Source organism: Excalfactoria chinensis, chromosome 3, assembly GCF_039878825.1.
Source record: "Excalfactoria chinensis isolate bCotChi1 chromosome 3, bCotChi1.hap2, whole genome shotgun sequence".
NCBI classification, from domain to species: Eukaryota; Metazoa; Chordata; class Aves; order Galliformes; family Phasianidae; genus Excalfactoria; species Excalfactoria chinensis.
This window is the reverse complement of record NC_092827.1, coordinates 8596254-8619904: the sequence shown is the minus strand read 5'-3', so window position 1 is coordinate 8619904 and position 23651 is coordinate 8596254. Positions and strand designations below refer to the sequence as shown.

Here is a 23651-nt window from a genome sequence, read left to right as displayed (position 1 = left end):
TCCTTCTGCTCTCATCGTTTGCCTTCCTTGACGCTCGGTGCATTTACACCCTCCAGCTCATTTTTCCAGAACAAAGCAGGGGTCAGATTTTCTGCCAGCCACATTCTTTGCATCTCACTTGTGAGATCAAATGTGATAATTGCTCCAGTATGGATGAAAAAGAGTCAGGAAGCACAGTGAATAGAAACATGACTCAGGAAAACCCAGGCTACGCTTTGCCAGAGCACAGAGGCAGCCTCTCCTTATTCTCTCTTAATACAACAGTTTTCCTTCCAGTGTTCTCCGAGGATCAAACGGTTTCATTACTAAGGGTTTGGGCACTGATTTTTTCCTCCCTTTCCTGACCTCTTTTCCCCTCCCTGCCACACTAACCTCCCATATGATCACTGACTGGGGAAGTGGAAAGAGACCTTGGGAATCCCCAAGGAAGGGAACTATCCTGGAAGGACATTTGCTCAATACAGATAACTGTGCTCCTCCCCAGGTAGTTTTACTCACTTTAAGGGACTGGTGAAGTTGTCACGCAGCTAGAAATGCATTATGACTTTCTTTTGCTACAGAAGCAAGAATACAGTTCTGAATACAGTCCCACTGTCTTTCACCCTCATCTCAAAGCCTACCAACACTCCTGACATCTCCTGTTGTGAAACGCACAGCCCACATAGCTCCACTGCAAGCAAAGAGGGATGATAAATTAAAAACAGAGTGGCTAACTACAAACCAAAAGAGTAAAAGTCACTTTTTATACCTCAGAGCACTGCGAATGAAACGTATTGCATAGGCCAGGCACGGCCAACCCACGGCCCAGCACAGCTCGTGCTGCAAGGCCAAATATCCCACTTGTTTCACGTTTTTGTTGCTTGCTTTTCTATTTTAATTTTTATATATATATATATATGTATATATATATATATATATATGTAAAAAAGTTTTGTTACTTACGTATGTTAACATTATTACATATTTTATATGCAGCCCAAGACAATTCCTGTTCACTCAATGAGGCCCAGGCAAGGCAAAAGGTTGGACAGCCATGGTGTAGGCTCAGACCCACCCAGACAGGCAGGGGAACTTTTGACTTCTCCATTTGGTGAAGAACATTTTTCTCTACTTCTCTTTTCCTTCATCTCACCCAACACCAGCTGCTGCACCCAAGAGTAATCGATGCTATACAAAACACGTAGGCCTGCTCTGTTCTCCCTTCCTGAAGGTACAGTCTCTGGATTTGCCCTACAAACTACACTGCAGTAGAATCGCAGAATGATAGAATGGTTTGGGTTGGAAGGAAACCTTTAAGATCATGTAGTTCCAACCCCCCACAATAGGCAGGGACACGTCCCTGTATACACGGTTGCTCACAGCCCCATCCAGCCTGGCCTTGAACGCTTCCATGGTGGGAAGGAGGAATTGGCATTGGCCGTACTGGAGCCTTCCCTTCTCTCAAACTCCTACAGGCATAAGTCAGGCCCCATGAGCAAGCCTTGTGGAAGACTTACATCCTTTTTCACCCCTTCAGGAAAGCACAGTATAAACTGCCAGAGGACTCTGATCTGCTTTCACACAAGTCCCCACTCCAGCCTGTTAATGCACGCAGAGTGAAGCAGCCCGCCACCAACCTGGCATCCAGAGCAGGGTGGGAGCCTTCCTCATTCCAAGCTGAATCTCCTCATGTTTAGCACCACACCTCACATTTCATACTTAGCATACAAATTCCTTAAGGACGTGGGGAGTCTTACAAACCTCATCTGTTTGTGAAGCTCTATACGGAGCAACATTCACAAGCTGGACACGTTCTTGCCAAAATGCCATTTATTGCAGTATACCTTTACATGGCATACAGATATCTGAATGTTGCATCTTCCGTTAGAACTTGTATTTCATTTGTACCACTTAAATAACACAGAATGTCGTGTTTGTTTCACAAACCGTCAGTTTAGACTACCAAAATATACAGTTTTTCCTTTCCCCCCAGCAAGGTTCTGAGGTACAACTGAAGTTTACCACTTTATCTTCCCGTGCTTTACAAGAATCTTTTCATAGATAAACCTATCAAACAACATTTCTACATTCCTATACAAAGCAAAGAATTACAGCTGAAATTAACACCGTCTGGTTGTTGCATTAACCTATTAAAAAAAAAATCATTCAGTTAAAAAAGACATAATGGACTTTGCAGCTTTACTTAAAAACAGCCAGCTACATGTACGCACAAGTGTTTCTTAGGCATCAAAAAGAGCTTTGAATCAAAAAGTGTTTTTTCTTGGGCTTGTAGAGAAGGCACTGATTTTAGCTGCATTGGCAGCTCAGGAGTGTTTCATACTTCATTTAAGTTATATGGGTTTTTAAGTTTTAGTGTTAATGTGCAACGTTTGTACCAGCTGTTGCAATACTCTCCAGTATTCTCCTCTGGCTCAACAGCACAAATCTGTACATCAGCTGTAAGTGCTCCTCCACCCCCAATGCCTTCTGTGCTGAGTGATGTCCAACTGACCTTGCGAGGAGCTAGCCGAAGGCAGAGCAGGAGTAAGGCTTGTGCAGAACGCCACACTTCTCTTCCTGCTCGGTTTGAGATGCTCTGGAGAACTCCAAACCCTCAGTGAGGCTTCGGTGCCTTCCATCTGGCAAAGCATTGACCACCAACAGCGTCAGGCATCCAGACTTTCCTCAGGAGGTGCTTCTTAGCCCTTGCTAGTCTGACATCCCAAGGGTTGCTCCTCTCCAAAGTGCAGGAACAGCCCCTGAAGAGAGGCGTTCCAGAGTCGTGAGAGTCAAGCACATCAACTTGTAGATACTTAAGGCGATCTACACACTAAGCCTCCATTGGACTCATGTCAGATGCTGCAATTCTCTACTCCTTAGCTGCAAAATTACAATATGCTGCTTTCTACCTTTCACCCCTTGCGCCAAGGTTTCCTGTAGCGTAGGAGGCAGGCCACAATCTGAGACAACTTTGCAAACAGTGTGCAGCGTGGTAGGTTCTACAACGCACCATCGGTCATCTGGTGACCACACAGCACAGACTGGAGTATTTACAGCAGGGCAGCCAAGAAGATTCAGCACCAAAGAAAAGGGAATATCTGAGATGAGATCGCTTAGAAAAATCCATTTCTTACCTAAGCCTAGAATGAGCGAGTTGGTGGTAGGACAGATCAATGCTACCAGTAAAATGAACTCTCTACTTAGTTTTTGGGCCTTTGGGGTTGGTTTAGTTTTAGTATACGCGCCAGCTGCAGAGGAGCTGGTTCAGCATATGAGATAACGTTGTGAACTTTCCAAAATATAAGTTACTCTAAACCACTAAGTCATTTGCTTACCCTGCCCCTCACACCTCCTTTCCCTAGTGATCATGTTCAGCATGATGTTTCATAGGCATTAAATGCTCCGAGTACGGCAGCTAGAAAGAGCTAGAGTATTACAGTGTACCAAACTTCTGCCCTGCGCAGCCATTTGGTACACTTAAAAACACATCCATGAGATAAATAGGAAGGATCCCTGCAATACAGAATTTGAGCACTGTTAATCATTTATTCTTGACATCCCTTTCCCTAAATATCAAACAGTTGATACATACAGTGCCCCTTTATCTCCTCCCCATCGCCTGCCCCAGCAGTCTTTAAGATAAACCAAAGCGAGTTTAGGAACTTGCAGTCCCACTTCTGTTAAAAAAATAACAATAAAAATGTTGTGCAAGAAAGCAGGGAACGTTCAGTGAATCCAGATCTACTTTGTAGTTACGCAATTTCCAATGGCAAGGTGGTAAGGGCAAATAACCCAATGATCATATGGCTTAAGTTCAATGCAAAGCGCACTAGGAGGTCCATGTGCAGGGAGAGAAGAGTCCAAGAAAGATGTAACAAAGTGTCCTGAAAGTCAGTGTTTATGCATAGAACTCTTCTTGTTTGTGTGGTTTTTGGTATCCTCCGTTAGACTGTTTCGGTTCATCCAGTGAATAGCTTCCTTCGTCTTTTTTCTTCATTCTGTACAGCATAAATGCAACTAGAAACACTGCGAACACCAAGCCTACCAGTCCTCCAGCAATAACACCTACAAGGGGAGAAAAGACACAAAGTTACTCTACATGCCATGCCAGCAAACACTGGTGTGACTGTGTGCTTCCAGGCTGTTCCTTAAAGCGTGGCCCCTGAATTCATTATATCCAAACATGAATCTGTCCTTTTGCCCCACCTAAACGGTCATCCTTCCATTGCCAAGAGCCCACTCATCTACATGAGGTAAACAACAGAATCGTGGAATTGGAAGGGACCTTGAAGATCATTTAGATGCTATAGGCAGGGACGCCTCCCTCTAGACCAGGTTGCTCACAGTCCCATCCAGCCTGGCCTTGAATGCTTCTAAGGAGGCATTCACAACCACACCAGGCAACCTGTTCCATTGTCTCACCACCCTCATCCACAAAATCCACTACAGAAGATCTCCCACTGGGCCATGATGCAGAGCACCAAGAACAGAGCAAGACAGCGTTGCCGAACTCTACAAAATGGACTCAAGCAGCATCAGGGCAGTCTTACAGTAACTTCTGAGTGAAGGAATAGGTTTAAGCTTATGATCCCAGATAACTAGTGGTGACTGCTTTGCTATTATCTGAGAAGCATATTGTCCCCATCAGAGTTTTCAGCAACACAAAATCATTAACCACCCTCATTTCAGAGAGGTCTAGCATAAAAGCTTCCCTCTCATGCTCTGAGACATACTTGTAGAGCTGCAGCTTCTGCTGCCTGGGAAACTCCTATGAGAGCCAACTAGAAATCCAGAATATCAGGTACCTCCAAGAACTTCTTTCCTGTCCATAATTCCCGAGGCTCCTGCTGCTTTGGCATTCCTCCCAGAGTCAGCCGGCACTTCAGAGTTCTGGGTAGGGACCAAATCCTCATCTTTAACCAAGATGAAGTCTCCCTGTTGGGACGTACAAGGCAGGTTATTCATGTTTTTCATCACGTCTGTTTTTATAGCTTTGTTTTGTTGTTTGTTTGCTTTTTTCTTATCTAAACCCAATACAAAGGATAAAACTGACTACTTGTTTGCACAAATTATCAACCCTTCCTGCAAACCAGCCTTAATACAGACAACTAGAACAATCTCCCTGGAAAGGATACCAAAGCTACCAGTCCTCACCGGGTCTCCTGAGCCATCTTCAGAAACCTCCTCATGTGTAGGAGCTACATCGCCTGGAGCCGTCGTGGGAGCAGCAGCGATGTCCCCCTCCGGATGGGTGGTGGCGTTGGTCTCAGGCACATCTTTAGTGTCTGGCATTTCAGAGCCAGGTGTTTTAGGTTCGAGCTCATGGACCGTGCCTGAGACTTCCGAAGGAATTACATGAAGCACCGAAGGGAAGTGAGTAGTGGGACTTCTTGCTGTTGTTACAATTGCACCGTCTGTTGGTTTCTCATCAGGTGAACCCAACAAGGGCGTTTCATCCTTCACAGCTACAACTGGCTCCTCTGTCACTGCACGACTAGTTGCAGGTGGAGTTGTTATTCTCTTTTCAGTTCGGCTCTCAGTCCCAGGAAACAGCTGTTCATTGAAAACCACTGGTGTTGCCAGTAAAGAGGAATTAGTTGGCTCTGCTGGCTTTCTCCGGGTGAGGGACTGATCAGGCAGGGGACCTGCAAAACAAAACATATCCCCGACCAGCTTAGAGACCCACTGATGGTATCTGCAGGACGCTGGTCCAAAGGAGGAAGCCCAACCTACACAGCCCATCTCTGTAGTAACAGTAGTTCACTTTCTAACTCCTTTTTCAGGCAGTAAGAAAGGCTCAGTTTCACATAAAATGCAAGCAGGTGGGTGGAGGGAAGCAAAAGGATACCATGGTTTAGTTTCCAATAGCTTGCTTTTTCCTCTGTGGCATCTCCTCAACCTCAGTCCAATACTGAATGTCAAAAGGTGCCTCTCATGCATTTAAGTAATCATTCTGACAGACTTTTTCTCCACCCTAGAAACCTTTTATAATGTTAAAAAAACCCCAAAACTATGGCCCATAGGAAATTGCACATCTGATGATAAAGTATGCACTGGATGTATGCTGGCAATTAGGTTCACACCCTCAAGTGGTATCTCCCTCCAGCCTGTGAGAGGCTGAATGCCCTTCTTATAGTCTCTGTGCCTCACAAGTGAAGAATCACTGCAGTTTCATAACTCTTCAAGCAATATACCAGCAGGGATATACGGTGTACCTGCTTCTGCTCTATTTCAAGTCTCCTACAATTCATTTTCTCCTAATTGTTCATCTCTGGAGCAATACAAGACAAACAGATCAGGCTCCTTTCTAAAGTCAGTATGCTGGGAAACATGCGTGATTATTTCCCCCCCTCCTTTTAGCCAGGATGTTCAGGATCTTCACGCAGATCGTGACTGGCACACTCTGGAAGGATGAAGCACTAACAGTGCAAGTCACTCACCTGCACCTGAGCCTGAGAATCCATCATCGTCATCACCAGAAGAATCGAGATCTTCAGGAGGAAGGTTCAGATTTGTAGTTTGCTTTAAAGAGAAAAGGAACAGACGTGTTACTGATGCAATCACTTAAACTTACCGTGCTATTTGTGCTGAGTCCTCTAAAGGCTCCTGAATGTTACACGAACTTACTCTGCTCAGACTACATTGTCTTATCATTCTTCACTCCATTCCCTGCCCCAGAAAAGCAGTTCTGATCAGTCCGTTCACTGTCAGGTCAGTCTTGCTGTCTCCCTTTTCTATGCTGCTTCCAGGCTGCACTAACTTTGGGAAAGTGGAAAGCAAGGAATGTGTTCAGAAAGCTGCATCTTGGCAGCAGCTCAGTCCATACACAGCATAACCACGCTGCTTCAACCAACCTGTTCATTTGTGGTTACCTGCATCACTTTTAAGGGGAAGACAGGAAGGGGAAATGAAGTACTTTGGCTTCTCTGCCTTTCTGAGCCCTTCCAATGCTGTCGTGCTATCTGAAACCACAGCATTTAATGAAGTGGAATGAGATTCTCTTTTAACAAGAGTGGATGTTCGTATCAAGTCCTGAGACAGAAGTCAGTCTTACGTGTAGGAGAACACAGGCCTGAACTCTCTCTCTGTATTGTACAAGGAATACAATAACCAGCAGCCAAACTCAGTGCCAAAGCAAGAGGCCAAACCCCTGTTCTAATGCACTTGTTTGTCATAACACAACGTTCAAAAGCTGTTCGGGATATCCAAAGAAGACAATACTAAACAAAGGAGCGTGATTACTTCATTTGTTTTGTTGGCTCCTGCTGTATACAGTCACTGTTTGTAACAGCAGACACGCAGGACTCACAGCTCACGTCTAGCCCCATTTATTCCTACCAGTGGGGGAAACTACCACAACCTAACCAGTCACTGCTTCTGCATTTCATCTGTCCTCATCGAGCTACATGTCCAGAACACACACACACTGTATCCCAGAATGGCTGAGGTCAGAAGAGATCTCTAGGTGCACATGGCCCAACCTGCACTCAAGTAAGGAGCATCTCTTCCTTTGTGCCTCACCCATTCCAGATGCTCCCATAGAACAATTCATTCCCAAGGTGGTTAACTAGCCCATGAGATGTTTAAAAGGCTTGACAGCTTATACAGCTTATTCACATCCATGACCCCACCTCTTCAAAGCAATCACTATAGTTAGATAATTTAAGGACAAACAATGAACAAGAACACACACACTGAGTTTTTTTGGCAGCCGAAGAAGGATGCTACTTCACTACCAGTAAAAAAACCCTATCTGTTCTTTAGGCTTCTAGCATACTTCTAGAACAGTTTCCAAGCTGTCTTTCAATCTTTTGTTTAGCTGCACGTCATCAGGTGATCTGGATTTTCAGATCTGTCCCTGCTTGTTTGCTGTGTGCTTATGCACTCATCCATGGAATCTAGGTCAGAGGAAGTATTCCTCTGTGCCTTCCTGCTCGTGTCCAAGGCCAGTGACTCACCCAAGCTGATCTCACTGCACTTCAAGTGCCGAGTGTGAACTATTGGTGCCAGAAGAACATGGAAAGACCGCCAGGCTTCCCAAATTTCACTCCCTTGATCTTTCTTCCTTTACAGTAAGTTCAGAAGCAAAGTCAGGCTTCATAAACCATGACACTGGGGTGGACCGAGGGCATGTCCCATCATCACCAGAAATCACACCCCTTCGATTTCTCACCCAGCTCGGCTTTGGGTGCAAAAGGGGGACATGGTCTCCTCCTGGTGGGAAGATGTTAGCAGTCCCTCCAAGGTATTAAATGAAGAACAGGACCACCAAGACAGGCTAAGGGCTTACACCACAGTCTTTATTCAGGATCAAGATTAACTTCCCTCCAAATCTGAGCCTTCAGAAGTAGCTCATAAAGGACTTCCAAGAAGCCTCGGGAGACATTACGGAACCACTCACGTGTTTTACCAGTAAGAATGCCCACAGAGTGATGTAATTCATGACACAAACATCAAGGAAAATGTATGTAACTGTTCGCTTATATAAGGACTACCTTTCTTGCTGCATAAATCGTAGCTTCAGTAGGTGGGAAAGGCAACGTCCTTCCCTTCTGACACCACAGACTTTAAGCACTGCAGGAAGGTCCTGCTCCTGTAATGATTTGCTGCTGCTGAAGAACTTCAGACACAAGGCTAACGTAAGAGTCTGACTCAGAGCAGCACTAGAAGAGATCAAACTAATGCGGGTTTGGATTAAAAATATCCAAACACTGTGCTGCTCACACAGACTCACACCTCATGGTCAAGGCTTGTCCATGACCTTTCATTGCAAATGAGTTTCACCAGCAGGAGAGGTCTGGGTTAGTCAAAGAGGATTAGGAGTGCAGAACAGATAGAACTGCCAGGCTGTGTTGTGTAAGTGCTGGAAAGAAATCAAAGCTTCACTCTGCTTAAAAACCTTGGATCACATTTGCTGCTGTAGGTGTGCTCTTAAAAATCACTTCCATCATCACCCAGCTGAATCCCCAGACCTCTGGGACCACTCACATTATGCGAGAGCTGCTCCGAAAGTAACACTTGCTGTTTCATTATGTCAGCCCATGAGGTCAGAGGTGGATGTTGGTGGTAGGGCAGCAGAGGTTGAACCTTCCCACCAGTATTCCATTACAGGCTGTTGTTGTGTGACAGAAGGCAGCAGAGGGGCCACCCGACAGCATGGAGTCAGACACTGAAGTATGAAGGAAGCAAAGAGGTGAGCAAATGAATTCCTCCAGGCAGGAAAACAAAAATGGCCCCCACTGACATTCATTGATGTTTGCCAAACATTTCTGGAGACCGAACAGCAGACGTGAGCGCAGCGAGGCAGCGGGAGCTGCTTTTCAGCAGTGGCAACAACAATGTGAAAGATAAGCCATGTTCCTGCTGTGCACGCTCCTGTTCATCACTGACAAAACTGCACAGCCTGTGGTGGTGAATGTGTTGAAAAACAGAACTTCCTCAATCCAGCAGTGCCATTGCACTCCTTGTTTATGCAGAAGTAAAGAGACTACTTTTGGAGCAGCCTACATCACTGATGAGGGGCTGTATGAGCACAGTCAAGTTCAGGCTGTGGATCATTCAAGGACAGAGCTCTGATGGCATTTCCTGTATTTCCAGTCCAAAATGTGGTGATTTTGCTACTGCACTTACAACGTTTTTCACTTTAATAAAACACTGATAGAATCCCAGAATCATGAAGGTCTGAGACCAATAAAATCATCTCATCCAACCACCAACCCCACAATTCCCAACAAGCTTTTTTTTTTTTCTCCTTTTCAATTAATTCTTTTTAAACATCTCATACAACTGACTAGAAATACTTGCCCAGCGCAGCAAAACACGCCTCGTGATTTGGTGTCACTGATCTCAGTTGCATAACACGAGGGATAAGCATTTTCTAGCAGCGCTTCTGATAGCGCTGAGCGGTGCCTGTTAAGCACTTCCCCAAGTCTCAAGCAGCCCGTCTAGAGGAAACCCTTGGGAAGCCGTTGTGTTCTGCTCTCACCGAGGGCTGTATTGTTACACAACAATAGCTATTCAGTTCTGCTGGGACAACCAGAAAGCTGCTCGGTGGCATCTCCAATTTCATCAAGAATTTTGACAATTCATTAGCAATATGATTGGCTCCAGAAGTCTGACACACACCAGACTTGGAAAGAAAGAAATACATTTAAAGCATAATTTCTACCCATTCTTCAGTCTTCATCTTGCTCCCAGTCTCAACCCAAGAATCCTCCCGTGCTGCTCAAGCACCATCTCCCAGTGCAGGGGAGATTCATAGTTTATGAGTTGATCTCACCCCACCCAAACTAGGAACCGCGTTTCTTTAATTTGAAGTCGGGATGCATGTAAAAGGAAGCAGCGCATTTCAAACTGCTCTTCGAGGTAAGCAAAACCACACTGGCTTTGCCACAAGCTGCTACAAGCCCTGAACTAGATTAGGGGTGATTTGTATCCCACTCCTATTAATCCCAGTTAGCGATCAGCCAATTACAGCAGCGTCAGAAACACCTGAAATCCTCCATTATCTGAACAATGCTGTTAAATTTGTACATTTGTTTTCCCTGTGTCGTAAATCCTCATTGAGCTGAGAAGGAATGAGCTCATCCAGCTCCAACACCTCCCGGAGCGCCCTGCAAGATCCCGCCAGCGTTATGGGAAGAAAAACCAACAACCTGCCACGCTGTTTGAAGAGATTTACTCAAATAAGGCTTTGCTTTCTAATTTGCCTACCACGTATTACGCTGCAGACTTGAACAAGGATATGAGCAGCCCTAAAATAAACCCACGTGAAAAGGTTTCTTTGATCTTTTTCTATGTATTGAAGGATAATTCTGTTAGGAGGGCTAGCTCTGCTATCTGAGGCAGGGCAGCCTGAAGAGCTTCTGGCCTCAAAATATTTATATTAGCGCGTGGGAAGATAAAAAACCTCCTGCTGAAAGAAACTTGAGCTTTGTTAAACCTTGATATTCTGCAGTTAATAACCCACAAAGGATTAACTCCAGTCCCAACTCCCCAGGGTCTTCAGACAACCTCGACTGTTAAGCAAAAGTTAGGCAGAACCAGCAGAACCACCACCAACCTCACCTGTACCCACCCTCCTGCAGCCCACTGACCTCTAGCACTGTCAGCCTCGCGCATCTTTCATTGGAATGGGCAAACTTAAATTCCGGGGTAGCTGAAATAGAACTGATGCCCTTTATGTGACAAGTTGGAAGCGATGCTGGTGTGCATGTCTGACTTGTCAGAAGCCAACAGCAGCACGGCGCCATCTCAGCTAGCAGCTCTTCCAGATGTTCCTCCTGTCATTCCATAGGACAAGCAGTAGCGCTGCCTGGTGACCCTGCAGGTTAGTGAAATAGTTCTCATCCCAGAGCAGCCGAAGAAGCAGGCTAGCAGCAAAGATCAGGGCAGAAAGCCAGCTACGGACTGTCCTCCGAGCAGCACATAGACTGCATGGAATCACAAAACATCCCATTGGAACGGACCCACAGGATCACAGAGTCCAACTCCTGGCTCCACACAGGACCACCCAAAATCCAGACCGCGTGTTTGAGAGCGGTGTCCACATGCTCCTTGAACTCTGGCAGCTTGAAGCCTTGCCCACCAGCCTGGGGAGCCATTCCAGGGCCCACCCACTCTCCATACAGCTACTCCACATGCACTGCAGCTACAGTCCTACTAGCTCCAGAACCTCACCTGCTCACTAGCACGCTGTTGCCCAACCACCATTGCATCTCCTCCTTACAGTGACAGGGCAACTTTTGTAATTAAGCAGGTCCAAAACCCAGCAATCAACATGCCAAGATTGAAAGCAAGCCGGCTTGTCGCCATCAGCTTGGATTTCACGTTCTGCATCACAGCCCTTTCAACTGCAGCTCACCCCACTGCCATCCGCACAAGCGTGTCACTTCATGCTCCCTGGACCGTCCCCCGTATTCACGCAGTCTCGTGGTGACCCAGATCAGGGAACTGGTCTGGTTAAAGAAGAAGGAAAAAAAAAAAAGCAACAAAGAAAACCAAGGCTGTCATGCAAAGAATTTTCCAGCAAGACCAGTTCTGCCCCCAGCGCATGAATGCACAAGTGTTTGTATTGGCACAGGGCACGGCAGCCAGGGCTGCTGCAGTAGTTGCTACAGAATCACAGCCCGGGTTCCTGGGATGCTGACACACACGCAGCACCCCGCGGCAGAGGGGCCATGAAATAGCCTGCTGCAGCTGTGCATTATGGAAATGCACATTGCCACCCTCAGAGTGCGGGCAGCATGCAAAGCAGAGGCTGACTCAAAGGACCACACAGGTTTGTATAAAACGGAGCAAGCAAGAGAGGTTGCAAGGAGGCTTCTCTTCAGGAGAGCTCCTTTGTTCGGGATGGGTAAGGTTTGTACTTAAGACTCAGCTCTGATGCAGCTGAGCTGCTCCCCAGCCATCTCTCAGCCAACTCTTCTACAAGTTTAGTGGGTCCTTCAGCAACACAGAGAGGCTCCACATCTCTGCTCCTGCTCTCACACCTGGATGCATCAAACCAGAGTGTTAATACACACTGCTCTTACTCTGTACAGCCAAGCAATACAGCTCAAGCCAATGACTGAATCTCAACATGCCTACTAACTAGCACCCAGTTTAACTGCACCAGTGGCAGGTGTGGGCTGTCACAATATAGCCCAAATAGTCACAATGAGAGCTCAGTACCTCATCTCTCACATTCAAGGCAGCCTGTTTGGAAGATGCAATCTAATGAGAAGCTCTTTTCCCTTCAGATAATCTCGTGAGAAGCAGTCGGTTCAGTCTTATGCTAGGACTGCTCTTCTTTAAGGAGCCTTTGCTACAGCTCTTTAACATACTTGATAGTTCAGTTGTGTTCCTTCAGATAGCACAAGAAAGCTGCAATCAATGCAAAATCCTCAAGAGCTGCATCAAGCAGGTGCAGCAAAAAGAGGCCCAGCAGCTGACAGCACCAGCTCATCCTGGGGAATCACAGTTTCAGCTGGTTCGAGAGATGAGCAGCAAGGTGCAATAGCTGAGACACGGACATAACTAACATGTCTGCAGATCCTCTAAGGACACAGTCACTTCTTAGTTTGCGGTGTAGAAAAACTAGCAGCAAAGGTTGAATTTTGCAGCCAACAGCCAGTTCACCTACTGGATGGGAAAAGCACTGATGCGGAATGGCCTATTTCTACCCAAAGGGGATCTGCCGGCCTCAGGAACCCTGAGCTGATTAAGTCTGAAAGACAAATGTACACTGTGGGTCACACTGTCCATAAACTACAATCCCATCCAGTGAGGACCTTCAGTATCTCAAAACCATTACCCACACACAGTACAACCACTAAGAGTCACAAGAGCTACAGTTTGTGACACATTTTCAGCCCCTTGCAGCAGCATATGTCCCATACATCCCAACATGCCTAGCTGCTGCAAAGACCAAATAGATGATGTTGGCAGACACTTAAATGGAGACTGATCATTGTAGCGTTACCCTATAACACATGTTAACCCAGCAAATACTGTCCCTGTGCCCATCCATGTGCTCACCTGTATTTCCATAAACAGCCTGGCTTGCAGCTGGGCATAAATTCCTCTCCTTGCACCATCTCCACACTTCCTGTGTTACAGACCATCATCGGAGTTGAAATCCCAGCAAAGCAAATCAGTTTGTTGCAGCTCTTACCTCAAACCCAGTTTTAGACTACATCCTACCTGCATCAGGCAAACTATTGCCAGCAGGTCAAAAGAGGTGGCTGTTCCTCTCTACTCACTCAGCATTGGTGAGGGTTTGTCTACACTGCTAGGTCCAATTTTGGCCCCCTCTGTACAAGGAGGACATGGGCATACTGGAGAGAAGTCAACGCACAATTAGGAATACCTTCTGCCTCCAGGAATTGTTATGAGGTAAGAATGAATTCAGCAGCCTTCAGTATCTAGGCATATGGCCAGGAGAGGACCCAGGTTCTTATCTTAATCCTAGGAGTCTCTCTCTTCTCCTCTAGCAGTTACATCTGTTAGCTTTAAGCACTGTATTTCGTTATAAATCTCATACCCAGCTCCATAGCTGTGCCTCCACATCTCTCCTGGTACACCCCCCTCTGCAGAGCTCACTGATCAGAGAACTTGGGAGTCCTACAGAAAGAGCCCCCTGGCCTGAACAGACACATCCCAGTTTCTGTCTCACATGTGCACACCAGATGGCAAAGTGGGTCACACTCACACACGCACACTCCATACTGTTGTTCATCAGCCCACTGCAGAAGGCGCTGACCATTTGCAAGGGAGGTGCAAAAGCAAACCAGGCTTGGGCAGCAAAGTGAGCCAGCAGTCAGCTTCCAGCAACTGCCTTCTGATTTGGTCATGCTCAAATGCACGGTCAACTGCAAATGTGCATTTACTTCTGTGTCCCACCACTTCCAGCTTGAAGAAAACCAGCATGGATGGGAAGAAATTACATCTTCCCTTACATCATGAGTCATACCACCAGGTCTGTTTATCTGCAGCATCTCACAGCACTGACTAAGCACAGCCTGTTGATAATGCAGATGCTGTCCCTACCAAACAGATGCAGTTGCATTAGCATGACTAAGCCTTGCACAAAAGGACTGAACATTACCAGATGCAGCAGCCACACCTCAGGTTGAGGAAAACCTCAGTTTTCCCATCCCCAAAGCCCTCCTAAAGAGGCACTTTCAGCTCCACCCCTTCCCTCTACATAGCCTCAGTAGCTCCTGAGTGCTTCCCATGGCAAACAGTGCTGCCAGCATCTTGGGTACTACCAACCTCCTTGGAATCAACAGCAGTAAGCTGGTCTTTGGGCACAAGCTGGACCACATTTCAGCAAGTTATTCTAATGCAGAACACCGGTCGAACTGGGCAGGTTTCCTATGAGAAACAAGCACTCTCACAACCACTGGAACATACAAAAAGAGACAGGCCCACATAAATGGTGCTGAGATCATGCTCCCAGCACCAGGGCTCCCTGCATTCGGATTTACAGATGCATTGGCAATGCTGCTCGTTAACACCAAGGTCTGACAGCAGTTACTACTGCCCCGTTTGCAGTTAACTTATTTAACACCTAAATGAGATTACAGAAGCTGGCTGCTGTACTTATAAACTGAATCATGAGGGTGTTCAAGTATCGTTTCAAAGCTGAAGCTCCGAATGAAATCCTCCCTTCAGAAATAGTTGTGTGCCAATTGCCTCTGTTCTGCTCACTACTGAAAGGCGCATTAGGTATTTCTTGAGTAAACGCCATGTGGATTACAATGAAACAAATCGACTCCGATCCAGAGTAGCTCGTTTGGACTGCTTGGTGTTGTATCTATAGAGTGGCCTGTTGCAAAGGAGAGTGGGCAATGCAAGGCCAAGTGCCTCAGCATCAAGTTAGTCTTAGAACAACAGCCTTTACATCATGCAAGCTTCTGACAAGCAAAACCTTCAGAACAGTTAGATGCTAAATAACAGGCCTGGTCTAGTGTTAGATACAGAGGTTGGTGGCCCTGCCTGCAGCAGGGGGGTTGAAGCTTCATGATCCTCGAGGTCTCTTCCAACCCAAGCCATTCTATGCTCTACGAAGACACTGTTCAAACAGCAGGAACTTAAAGATGCTTCACAGAGAAATGCAGTTCTGGGTCTACCCAATGACTCTGAACTCTAGTCAGCGCACAACAGACCTCTAAAGAAAGCAGAGCAGGCTGAGTACTACCAGCACCTTCACTACCATACCGAATGCTTTGCCATTCCAGGTTCATATTATACACCTTATACACCTATATACGCCTTGTGGTTCTCAGGACTGACTGCACAGACTTTCTCCAGCACCTTTTGTTGCTCATCCTGATACACCCCAAAAGGTTCTGTATTCCATGAGAGAATCATCCTATCCTACTAAGGGCTTTCACTTTCCTTTACTGTACACTGCAGCTTTCACAATTTCCTAATATTCTGGGCCTGCTGCCATTGACCCGCTGGCTACATCCATGCTCTCAAATTGAACATCAGTGAACATCCCCAGGCACTGGAACGCAATCTATACCATCAAATTATTAGCTGGGTCTCGGGCACAGTTTCAAGCCTTGCCAACTGGTGTGCCCCCAAATGATGCATGGCGGCACTCCCCAAGAAGCAACCCGGACACAGAAGGGAACACAGGGGGGTTGTTATGGGATAGGTGAGAAAATAAATAAGGTTTGCTCTGTGATCTGGATTGGCTTATGGGACTGAGTAGTTTCTGGCCCATTTAACTTACAGGAACCACTGTAATACGGAGTCACTTCACCACCCCCTTCTCCCTTTGGCTGCATGCTGGAGGAGGACGGGGAGTACTGAGCATTCAGTGCTTTCTAGCTATGATAGCTCCAACTGCATATCATTCATTATCACCCAGCTTCTGTTCTAAGAAGCTCCCCATCATTTCCCAGCTACAGAAGCAGGCTGAGAAACGTTTTACAAGTTATTTAAAGACGCTTCAGAGAGGAGCTGATGGCACTGGAGGATTAAGCTCGCAGCTTTCCTGTTTAGGGCCATGAGTCAGTTGATGTAAAAGCCCGATAGCAGAGCACTCCTATAGCAGAGCACTCCTTTGCCACTGCCCAGACATGCCAGAATCAGCCTCCTTTGTTAGTGCTTTGTTCACTGATGGGAAAGTAGTCACAATCTAGATGATTCCTCCATTAGGACTGAAAGAGATTTAGAAGTCAAAGCTGTCTAGCTGCAGGCTGTTAGGCAAGTTTCGATGCAAGCCTCACTACCACTCTTCCACTGCACGTAGGTGTCACCTGCAACCTGGCAGAGCCAGCGGGGTGGGCAAATCTCATTTGGCCATCAAATCTGCCAGGTGAGAGGCTCTGCTGCAGCTCCATACGCACCGAGCACAGCTGAGCATGGGAAAAATATCACGTTACTGTTTGCGTCTGATATTAATTCAAGCAAACTTTGTGGTTCCTTTGGTTTGAACTTTTACTCCTCATACCCCTCAGCCACAAGACCAAAGAAAGTTGGGCTCTGTCACTAAAGAAAGTGCCTGTTAGCTGGTCAGTGGGATAGTAGGGCTTCTCTTCTGCTTGCCCCAGAGTGATGCTTTGATAGGCACGGGATGTCCTGAGCTCCTGTAGGAGTGCAGAGCACAAGCCTCCCACATCACCCATCCTGTGGTCATGGCTACAGCCTCCACATTCTGCTGTCAGCTGGTCAACAAACTGACCAAGACAGAGGATCCTGTATGTGGATTTAATTCTTCCCTCTGTTAGTCTCAGTAGTGGACCAAAAGGCATCATTTCCTGTTTTGGGACAGGAAAGAGCCAGGTAATCTCCTTCTACAACACCGGAGCTGCTAACCCTGACCCCAGGGAACACACAAGGCTCTGACCAACACAGCCACAGCAGTACTGCCAGGACACAGAGCTTCACAGCAGCTCTCATCTGGAACCAGTTACACTAATCACTGCTCACTCTCCAGATGGCAGCCTGACTCCACTTCCCTCTGCCCACCTCTGGCTTCAATACGCAGCCTACTCCTCTAGTAACCCCCGAATGCAAATGGCTGGATGGAGCTGCTGACCATGTACCATCGTCACCATTAGAAAGTAATTAGTAAAGCTTTTCCGTGTTCCACGTGGGACAGCCATGGTCTGCAGTGCTGCCCAGGAAGCATGTGTTGCTCTCTCCTTACAACTGGAGCAGAGTTCAAGTTTCCTCCCAATTAAGAGGCAATCAGCTCCAGATCACATGGCACAGGAAGACAAAGAAGCAACCCACTCTGTAGCATGGCACGTGTGAGCTCAGCAGATGGAGCCAGGGCACCCAGAGAAGCTGCTGCATGAACTGGCTGAACCCTGCAGAAGGCTGCTCGGGTGACAGTGTGCCTGGCACCGCCTGCAGCCGAGCACCAAGATATCAGGCTTTGCTCCACCAGAGGCTGAGGGATCTGCCATCGCAGCACAGCAAAGGTACAGGGTAGAGCATGAGAAGAGCATGTAATCTCCATGAAAAGCAAGACAGCCTGAGTGTTTTCAGCTGGCTGGCAGGCTAGATTCATCCTGCATAAGCAGTCCTTAAGGGCTTTCGGGTCTCAGAAGAACCACAAGCACTAAGAGACAAAATGAATGGACATAAAAGTGAATCGCACTGCAAAAATAAAGGCAATGGAGAAGAGAGTTGTGCCAGAGAGCACGGCAACAAGATGAGTGAGTCAAAACCCAAGAAGGTTTCAAACTAGAAGTCCTGCAGGAACGCCATAGCTTACAAAATCTCTGTGACTCAGGTCTATCTGCAGCTCCAATGACTCAAGAGGAGATTCTATTACCAGCTCCATCCCCACTAACCCTCTTGGTTCCCATCCAGTAAAGCAGGCCTCACTGGTGAGACTGGTCTCAGCAGTGACACACAAACATTACAGTCGAGCATGGCAAGGAGCCCGAGCTAACAGACTCCATTGGACCCAGGCCGGTTCCACGAGACCTTGAACATCAGCTGCAGCCAGGCACTGCTTGAGAAACTGAGGGGTTGGGAAACCACCGCATTAGCAGATATTGCTCCACAAGAGTTGCTTGTAGGAGGTCCAAATGTTATTTGGCCTCGAGGTGAGCTTCACAGTGCAGTAACTTCTCCACCAGCATCTCCACAGCAGAAAGTGCACTATCACAGGTTTCAGCCAGGCCAGGTAAAGCTGGTTGCTGCAGTACACCAGGAGCCCAGCAGAGCAGTAATGGAGTGTGCTAAGTTGGCTGGCTCTAACTTAGGGACCTGTTAAGAATAGTGACCCTCAATGCTCTGAAAGTGAAAGCCACATCAACTTGGCATTTCAGAGCATCTTCTCAGCACAGAGAAATGAATCTGTAAGACACAGCACAAGTCCTCGCGCTTCTGACCACAGTTTCCTCTTTGCACCTTCACGCTTACACTTGTGTTTCTCCCATCAGAACACAGATCCAGGACCCAGCTGGACTCCCCCAACTCCAGCCTCCATCAGAGCAAGGCTAGGGCATTGTTTGGGGGCACTGACCCAGTTGCACCAGAACAGGAGAGAGCTGAAAGCTGATGTTTCCCACTGCTGTGCTGGTTCTCTTGGCACAGCCACAGCACCTGCGTGCCCTGTTTGTTTATGCAGAGGCCAGCAGGAAAGTTTCACAAAGTAGAGCAGCACTCTCAGCTTATCACTCTCAGATACAAACACAAAGATGTCTATGCTCCCTTAAGACCAACATCAGATCTAGTCAACAGAACCCAGACAAGCCACTCACCCTGAAGCAGACACATGGGCTGGCCAAATAACCACTCTCTGATTACACCACTGTGACAGTAATAAGAGCTTTGGCACCTCGCACACACAGACTCACATTAAGGTGCCTGAGCACCAAGTGAATGCTGTCATGAGGGCTTGTGCCACTCTGAGGTACCCCATGTCTCAGCAGGCATGCCAGGGTCTGGAGTCCTGTATTAATAGCTGAGTCAGTGAAGAGATGTCTAAGATGAGATTTTAAGGGGAAATTAATTAGATGTCAGAGGGACATCTGTCACTGAAAGGGTGGCCAAGGTGCTGACACAGGCTGCTCAGTGAGGGTGTGGATGCCCCACCTCTGGAGGCGTTCAGGGCTGGGTTGGATGAGGCCTTGGGCAGCCCGATCTGGTGCCCAGTTTAAGTGGTTGGCAACACTGCCCACAGCAGGGAGTTGGAACCTGATGGTCTGGGAGGTCCCTTTTGACCCAAACTGTTCTGTGATTCCACGAACATAAGGAAGCTGCAGCATCAAAGCACTGTTACTTCATCAATGGCATCACCTCCTCAGGAAAGGGGTCATCTCTTTCCCAAGAAAATTCCTTCTCTATCCACTCCTACGGCAGGCCCAGCTCTATAGCTGCAAAATGGCACACACAGTTGTGGCACATCCATCTCAGAGGCATTACTACGGTCCTTAGACACACAAGAGCCACATCAAACAAGACGCTACCATACAGGCCACCTGGAGACATCTACACACTAGCAATGCAAAATACGTACTTAAAAATGGGCCAATTTTGCTGCTAAAACAGCAGCCTACACTTCAGGTTAGTGCACTCACTTAATTTTAGAAGGCTTACAGGTTTCCTGCACTTGCTGTAACACGTCTCAGGTTGTTAAAGAGGATTGTTTGGTTTCCAGAAGTTTCAGAGTGCTGCCATTACAAATGTTAGCTCTTCCAGACACTTAAAGCTGAGAGCAGCCTGGAACAAAAGGCAACCAATGCACACTGGAGCCCCCTACCCCATACCAGCCATAGCTTACAGCTCTCTGCTTTGTCAGAGCTGAATCACTGTTTACTGGGAGGGAGCTTCCAGCAAGCAGGCATTCACACGGAGAAGCACTATTTACTGCACTTGATAAATTACATGACGCCGCTCTGTGTGTATTCCAGCAGAAGAAAGTGTTTCCTTCTCATCTGCTACCTACATGTTTAATAAGCAAGCCGGGCTCATTTCTTCTAATTAGCTTCCATTCAGATAGGAATGACATCACCCTTGGAAAAAAAGTCCTGCCTGCTCTGCTAAGCTTGCAGGAACCAACAGCACACACCTACACCCAAAGCAGCAATAGGCAAGGCCAAGTGATGTGCCAGAGGCAGACCACCAAGAGCCAGGCACACCCGTAACACTGCGACCCAGCAAAGGACCATCCCAGGTCACTCTGTTTCCAATGCCCAACACCGAGTGCTTCTGCAACCATGACTCCAGACAGGTGGGAAACGCAGCTTCATCACTGACATCTCAGCATGGGAAACCGGCCCCGTGATCCCCAGGAGGGAAGCAGCAGTGCTGAGTCACTGCTGAGCACCCGAGGACTTCTGCTCCATGCTCGTGCCAGACGCCCCTCAACCTGAAGCGCCATCCAGCATCTCCCACACAACGGAAAACTCCCTATGAGTTGTGTTCACCTCGTGCCTTTATCACGTCTAATTAGAAACGTTTATCACAGGGTACATTTTATCTAAATCCACAAGTAAACCACAGTCTTTCCACTTGATTTCTTACCATGCTCACTCAGACGGGGTGAGTGCGGCCCTCTCCTCACGACACAAGGCTGCTCACACTCACACGGCGGTCGTTTTCAGCCACCTCACACCTCTGGGCAACCCGTGCCAGTGCTCGTCTGCCCTTACTGTAAAGGCTTTCTCCTTGTATTCAACCTAAACCTTCCTAGTTTTCTTTTGAAACCATTTCCCCTCGTCCTTTCTCGTGTCCTTCCCTCTCCCAACCCCTCAGAGGGGCAGCAGACCCCACAAGCGATGCCCCCACACGGAGCCCGGGAGCCTCAACAAGTGCCACGCTGCCGGGGAAAGGCAGAGCCCGGCAGGGCCATCCCCTGTTCGTGGATGACATCTGGCGGCCGCAGCCGCACGGAAGCCGTGCTGCCGGGGCTGACACGCCGCCCTCAGCCCTACGGCGGCTCCGGGCCGCTCCCCGGGCGAGCTCCCGGAGCTGGGAGGAGCTCTCCGACAGAGAAAGAGGGGCTCGCGGGGCGGCCGGGACGGAGCACGCCTCGGGAAAGAGACGAGCCGATCTCCGGGAGCTCAATTGGAGGCACAGAAGCCCCGGGCGCACCGCCCTGCCCCGCTCACAAAGGGCCGCGCTCCGGCTCTCCCCGCTTCCAGAGGCGCGGCGTGCTCGCCGCCTCGCACCGGGGCGGGGCCGCCAGCAGGTCGCGAGCGGCAGCCGAGTCTGGTTTGAATTAAGGCTCCCGGAGCACAAAAGGCCACGGGAAGGAGCCGCTCCCCCCGCGCTGACCCCCGTCCACGCGGGGAGCCGAACCGGCGGGGATCCGAACTCGCGCCTCCCGGATCCCCGCCGTCCACGTGCGCCGCTCCTCCCGCCCGCCCGCCGCTCACCGGGACGGCAGCGTGGAAGCAGAGCGCTGCCAGCAGCACGGCCACCGCGCGCAGCATCGTCCTTCCTCCTCCTCGGCGGGCCTCGGTAGCGCGCAGCCTGCCCTCGTCTCGCCGCTCCTGTCCCGCTGCTGGGAGTGCGCTTGGAAGCAGCCGCCGCCTTTCCTCCCGGAGCTTTCAATACATCAACTGAGACTTTCGCTCTTATCTTCCCCTTCGCGCTCGCGCTGCCAAACCAGCCTCCCAACAGCTCTGCGCGGCCGCGAGGAGTTGAACTCTGTCTTTTAATGAACCCACGGCAACAACCTTCACCTTACGGCCACCCCCCTCCGGCCCCGCCCCGGCCCGCCCCGCTCCCCTCGGCCCGGCCCCGCCGCCCGCCCCCGCTTCCTGCCGGCCGTACCTGCGCGCCGCCCCGCTCCCCCCGCCCGGAGCTCCGTCCCCTCTCCCTGCATTCCCGCGTTTCCTCTGCGGCGGCGTCGCTCCCGCCGAGTTTCCTTCCTTCCCCCTCGCTAAAAATAATGGGAACTTTATAGCACTCCCTTCCCTTTCCACTATGGGAACATCCCGAGGGAGCCCCGCTCCGACCTCCCCACAGGGCAGGGGGAAGCGCGGCACCCGGGACGGGCCTTCTAACGGGGTGAGATGGGGCTACGCCAGCTGCCGCCGCTCTCCGCTTTCAGAGCGGCCCCTTCCTGCAGTAACTTTCCCCTCTTGAGTTAAAGGCAGCCCGTGGGCGATGGATGGGCTCCGTGTGCCCTGGTGATGGTGAGGGGCAGCGGGGCCCTGTGTTGTGTTGTGGGGCACCCAAAGAAGAGCCATAGTTGGTGTTTGCTATGAGGCAGCTTTAGGGGCGTGATGGCCGCCCTCCGCCAGGCTGAGGATCCTTTCCCACAAGGCTCAGACCTAATGAGATATTCAGCGCTGCTCAATCTCATGACTTTATCACGTGTCTCTAATTAGCTCGCTTTCTCTCTTCAATTACTTACACAGCCTTCCTCCAAACAGCTCCCGCCGCTCTGGGGCCACCCTCACACCCAGCGCCATCTTGGACGCAAGGCCGCCTGGGCGCCATGTTGCGTTCCCTGGCACTGGGGCTGCTGAGGGGAAGATGGCTCGGGGTGTGAGGGGTGGGGGGACAAGGCAGAATGGAGGAGGGAGGTGAAATAAAAGCTGTGGAGACATCCAGGTGTGACGCGGTAACCCGTGCTCCAGGCAGGGCACTGAGGTGGCTGTGAAGATGTGAGGTGCGCTTCGTGTGCAAGCAGTGAGATCCAAGCAAGGAGACATCCCAGCCGCCATGCTGACTGGCAGTCAGCACACAGGGCCTCATCAGCCTTCCTGGCTAATTGCAGCCTGGCAGAGACCAGTTTGGCTGTGCTGGAAGCTCATGGCCATGAGGGTTGCCTCCAGGAGCTGCATGGATGTGCTGGTGGGGCCCGGCAACATATGGATTTCATGCGAGTGTGTGTGTTCAGAAAGACGGCAGATCAAATGTTCCTGTGGTGCTGCTTGCTGGATTTGCTAGAAAACATTTAAAGCTTGCTCGGGATGTTCTGGTCAGGATCTGTGAATGGGGAAGGGGGAAGAACAATGCCGTGTTTGGGAGCCAAGTGTTTGCTGTGACATTCCCGTGCCCTCTGCTTGATCATTGAAGCATGCTAAGTATTGTGGTTTCAGTCAAAAGAGCTCCATGCTGAAAAGCCAGATGAGACTTGTATGGAAAGGAGCTTCTTGGCAGCCCCGCGCTTGGGGGATGATGCGAGCTGGTTGCCTCTGCCCAGTACAGCGGGGCTGTGGGGATTTCCCAGCATTGGATCAAGGGCTTCCAACAGTGCA

At 49.0% G+C, this 23651-nt stretch overlaps 1 protein-coding gene across 1 annotated transcript; it reads right to left on the bottom strand.

Annotated features, from left to right (window-relative positions):
• Positions 1-1796: 1796 nt before the first annotated feature.
• Positions 1797-22118, bottom strand: SDC1 (syndecan 1). Its single transcript, XM_072332440.1, has 5 exons — positions 21816-22118; positions 6420-6501; positions 5134-5624; positions 4785-4914; positions 1797-4044 (listed from the first exon to the last, which is right to left on the bottom strand). Exons 1-5 carry the CDS (start codon positions 21870-21872, stop codon positions 3878-3880), a joined length of 927 nt encoding a protein of 308 aa, XP_072188541.1. The 5' UTR covers positions 21873-22118; the 3' UTR covers positions 1797-3877.
• Positions 22119-23651: the final 1533 nt, after the last annotated feature.

Bases quoted from the DNA above. Each gene is read 5' to 3' on its own strand.
- SDC1 (XM_072332440.1), bottom strand. From the start codon at position 21,872: ATGCTGCGCGCGGTGGCCGTGCTGCTGGCAGCGCTCTGCTTCCACGCT. The intron at 6,502-21,815 runs GTGAGCGGCGGG...TTCTCTTTAAAG, and splicing joins GCTTCCACGCTGCCGTCCCG to CAAACTACAAATCTGAACCT. The intron at 4,915-5,133 runs GTGAGGACTGGT...ACGTCCCAACAG, and splicing joins AAGATGGCTCAGGAGACCCG to GGAGACTTCATCTTGGTTAA.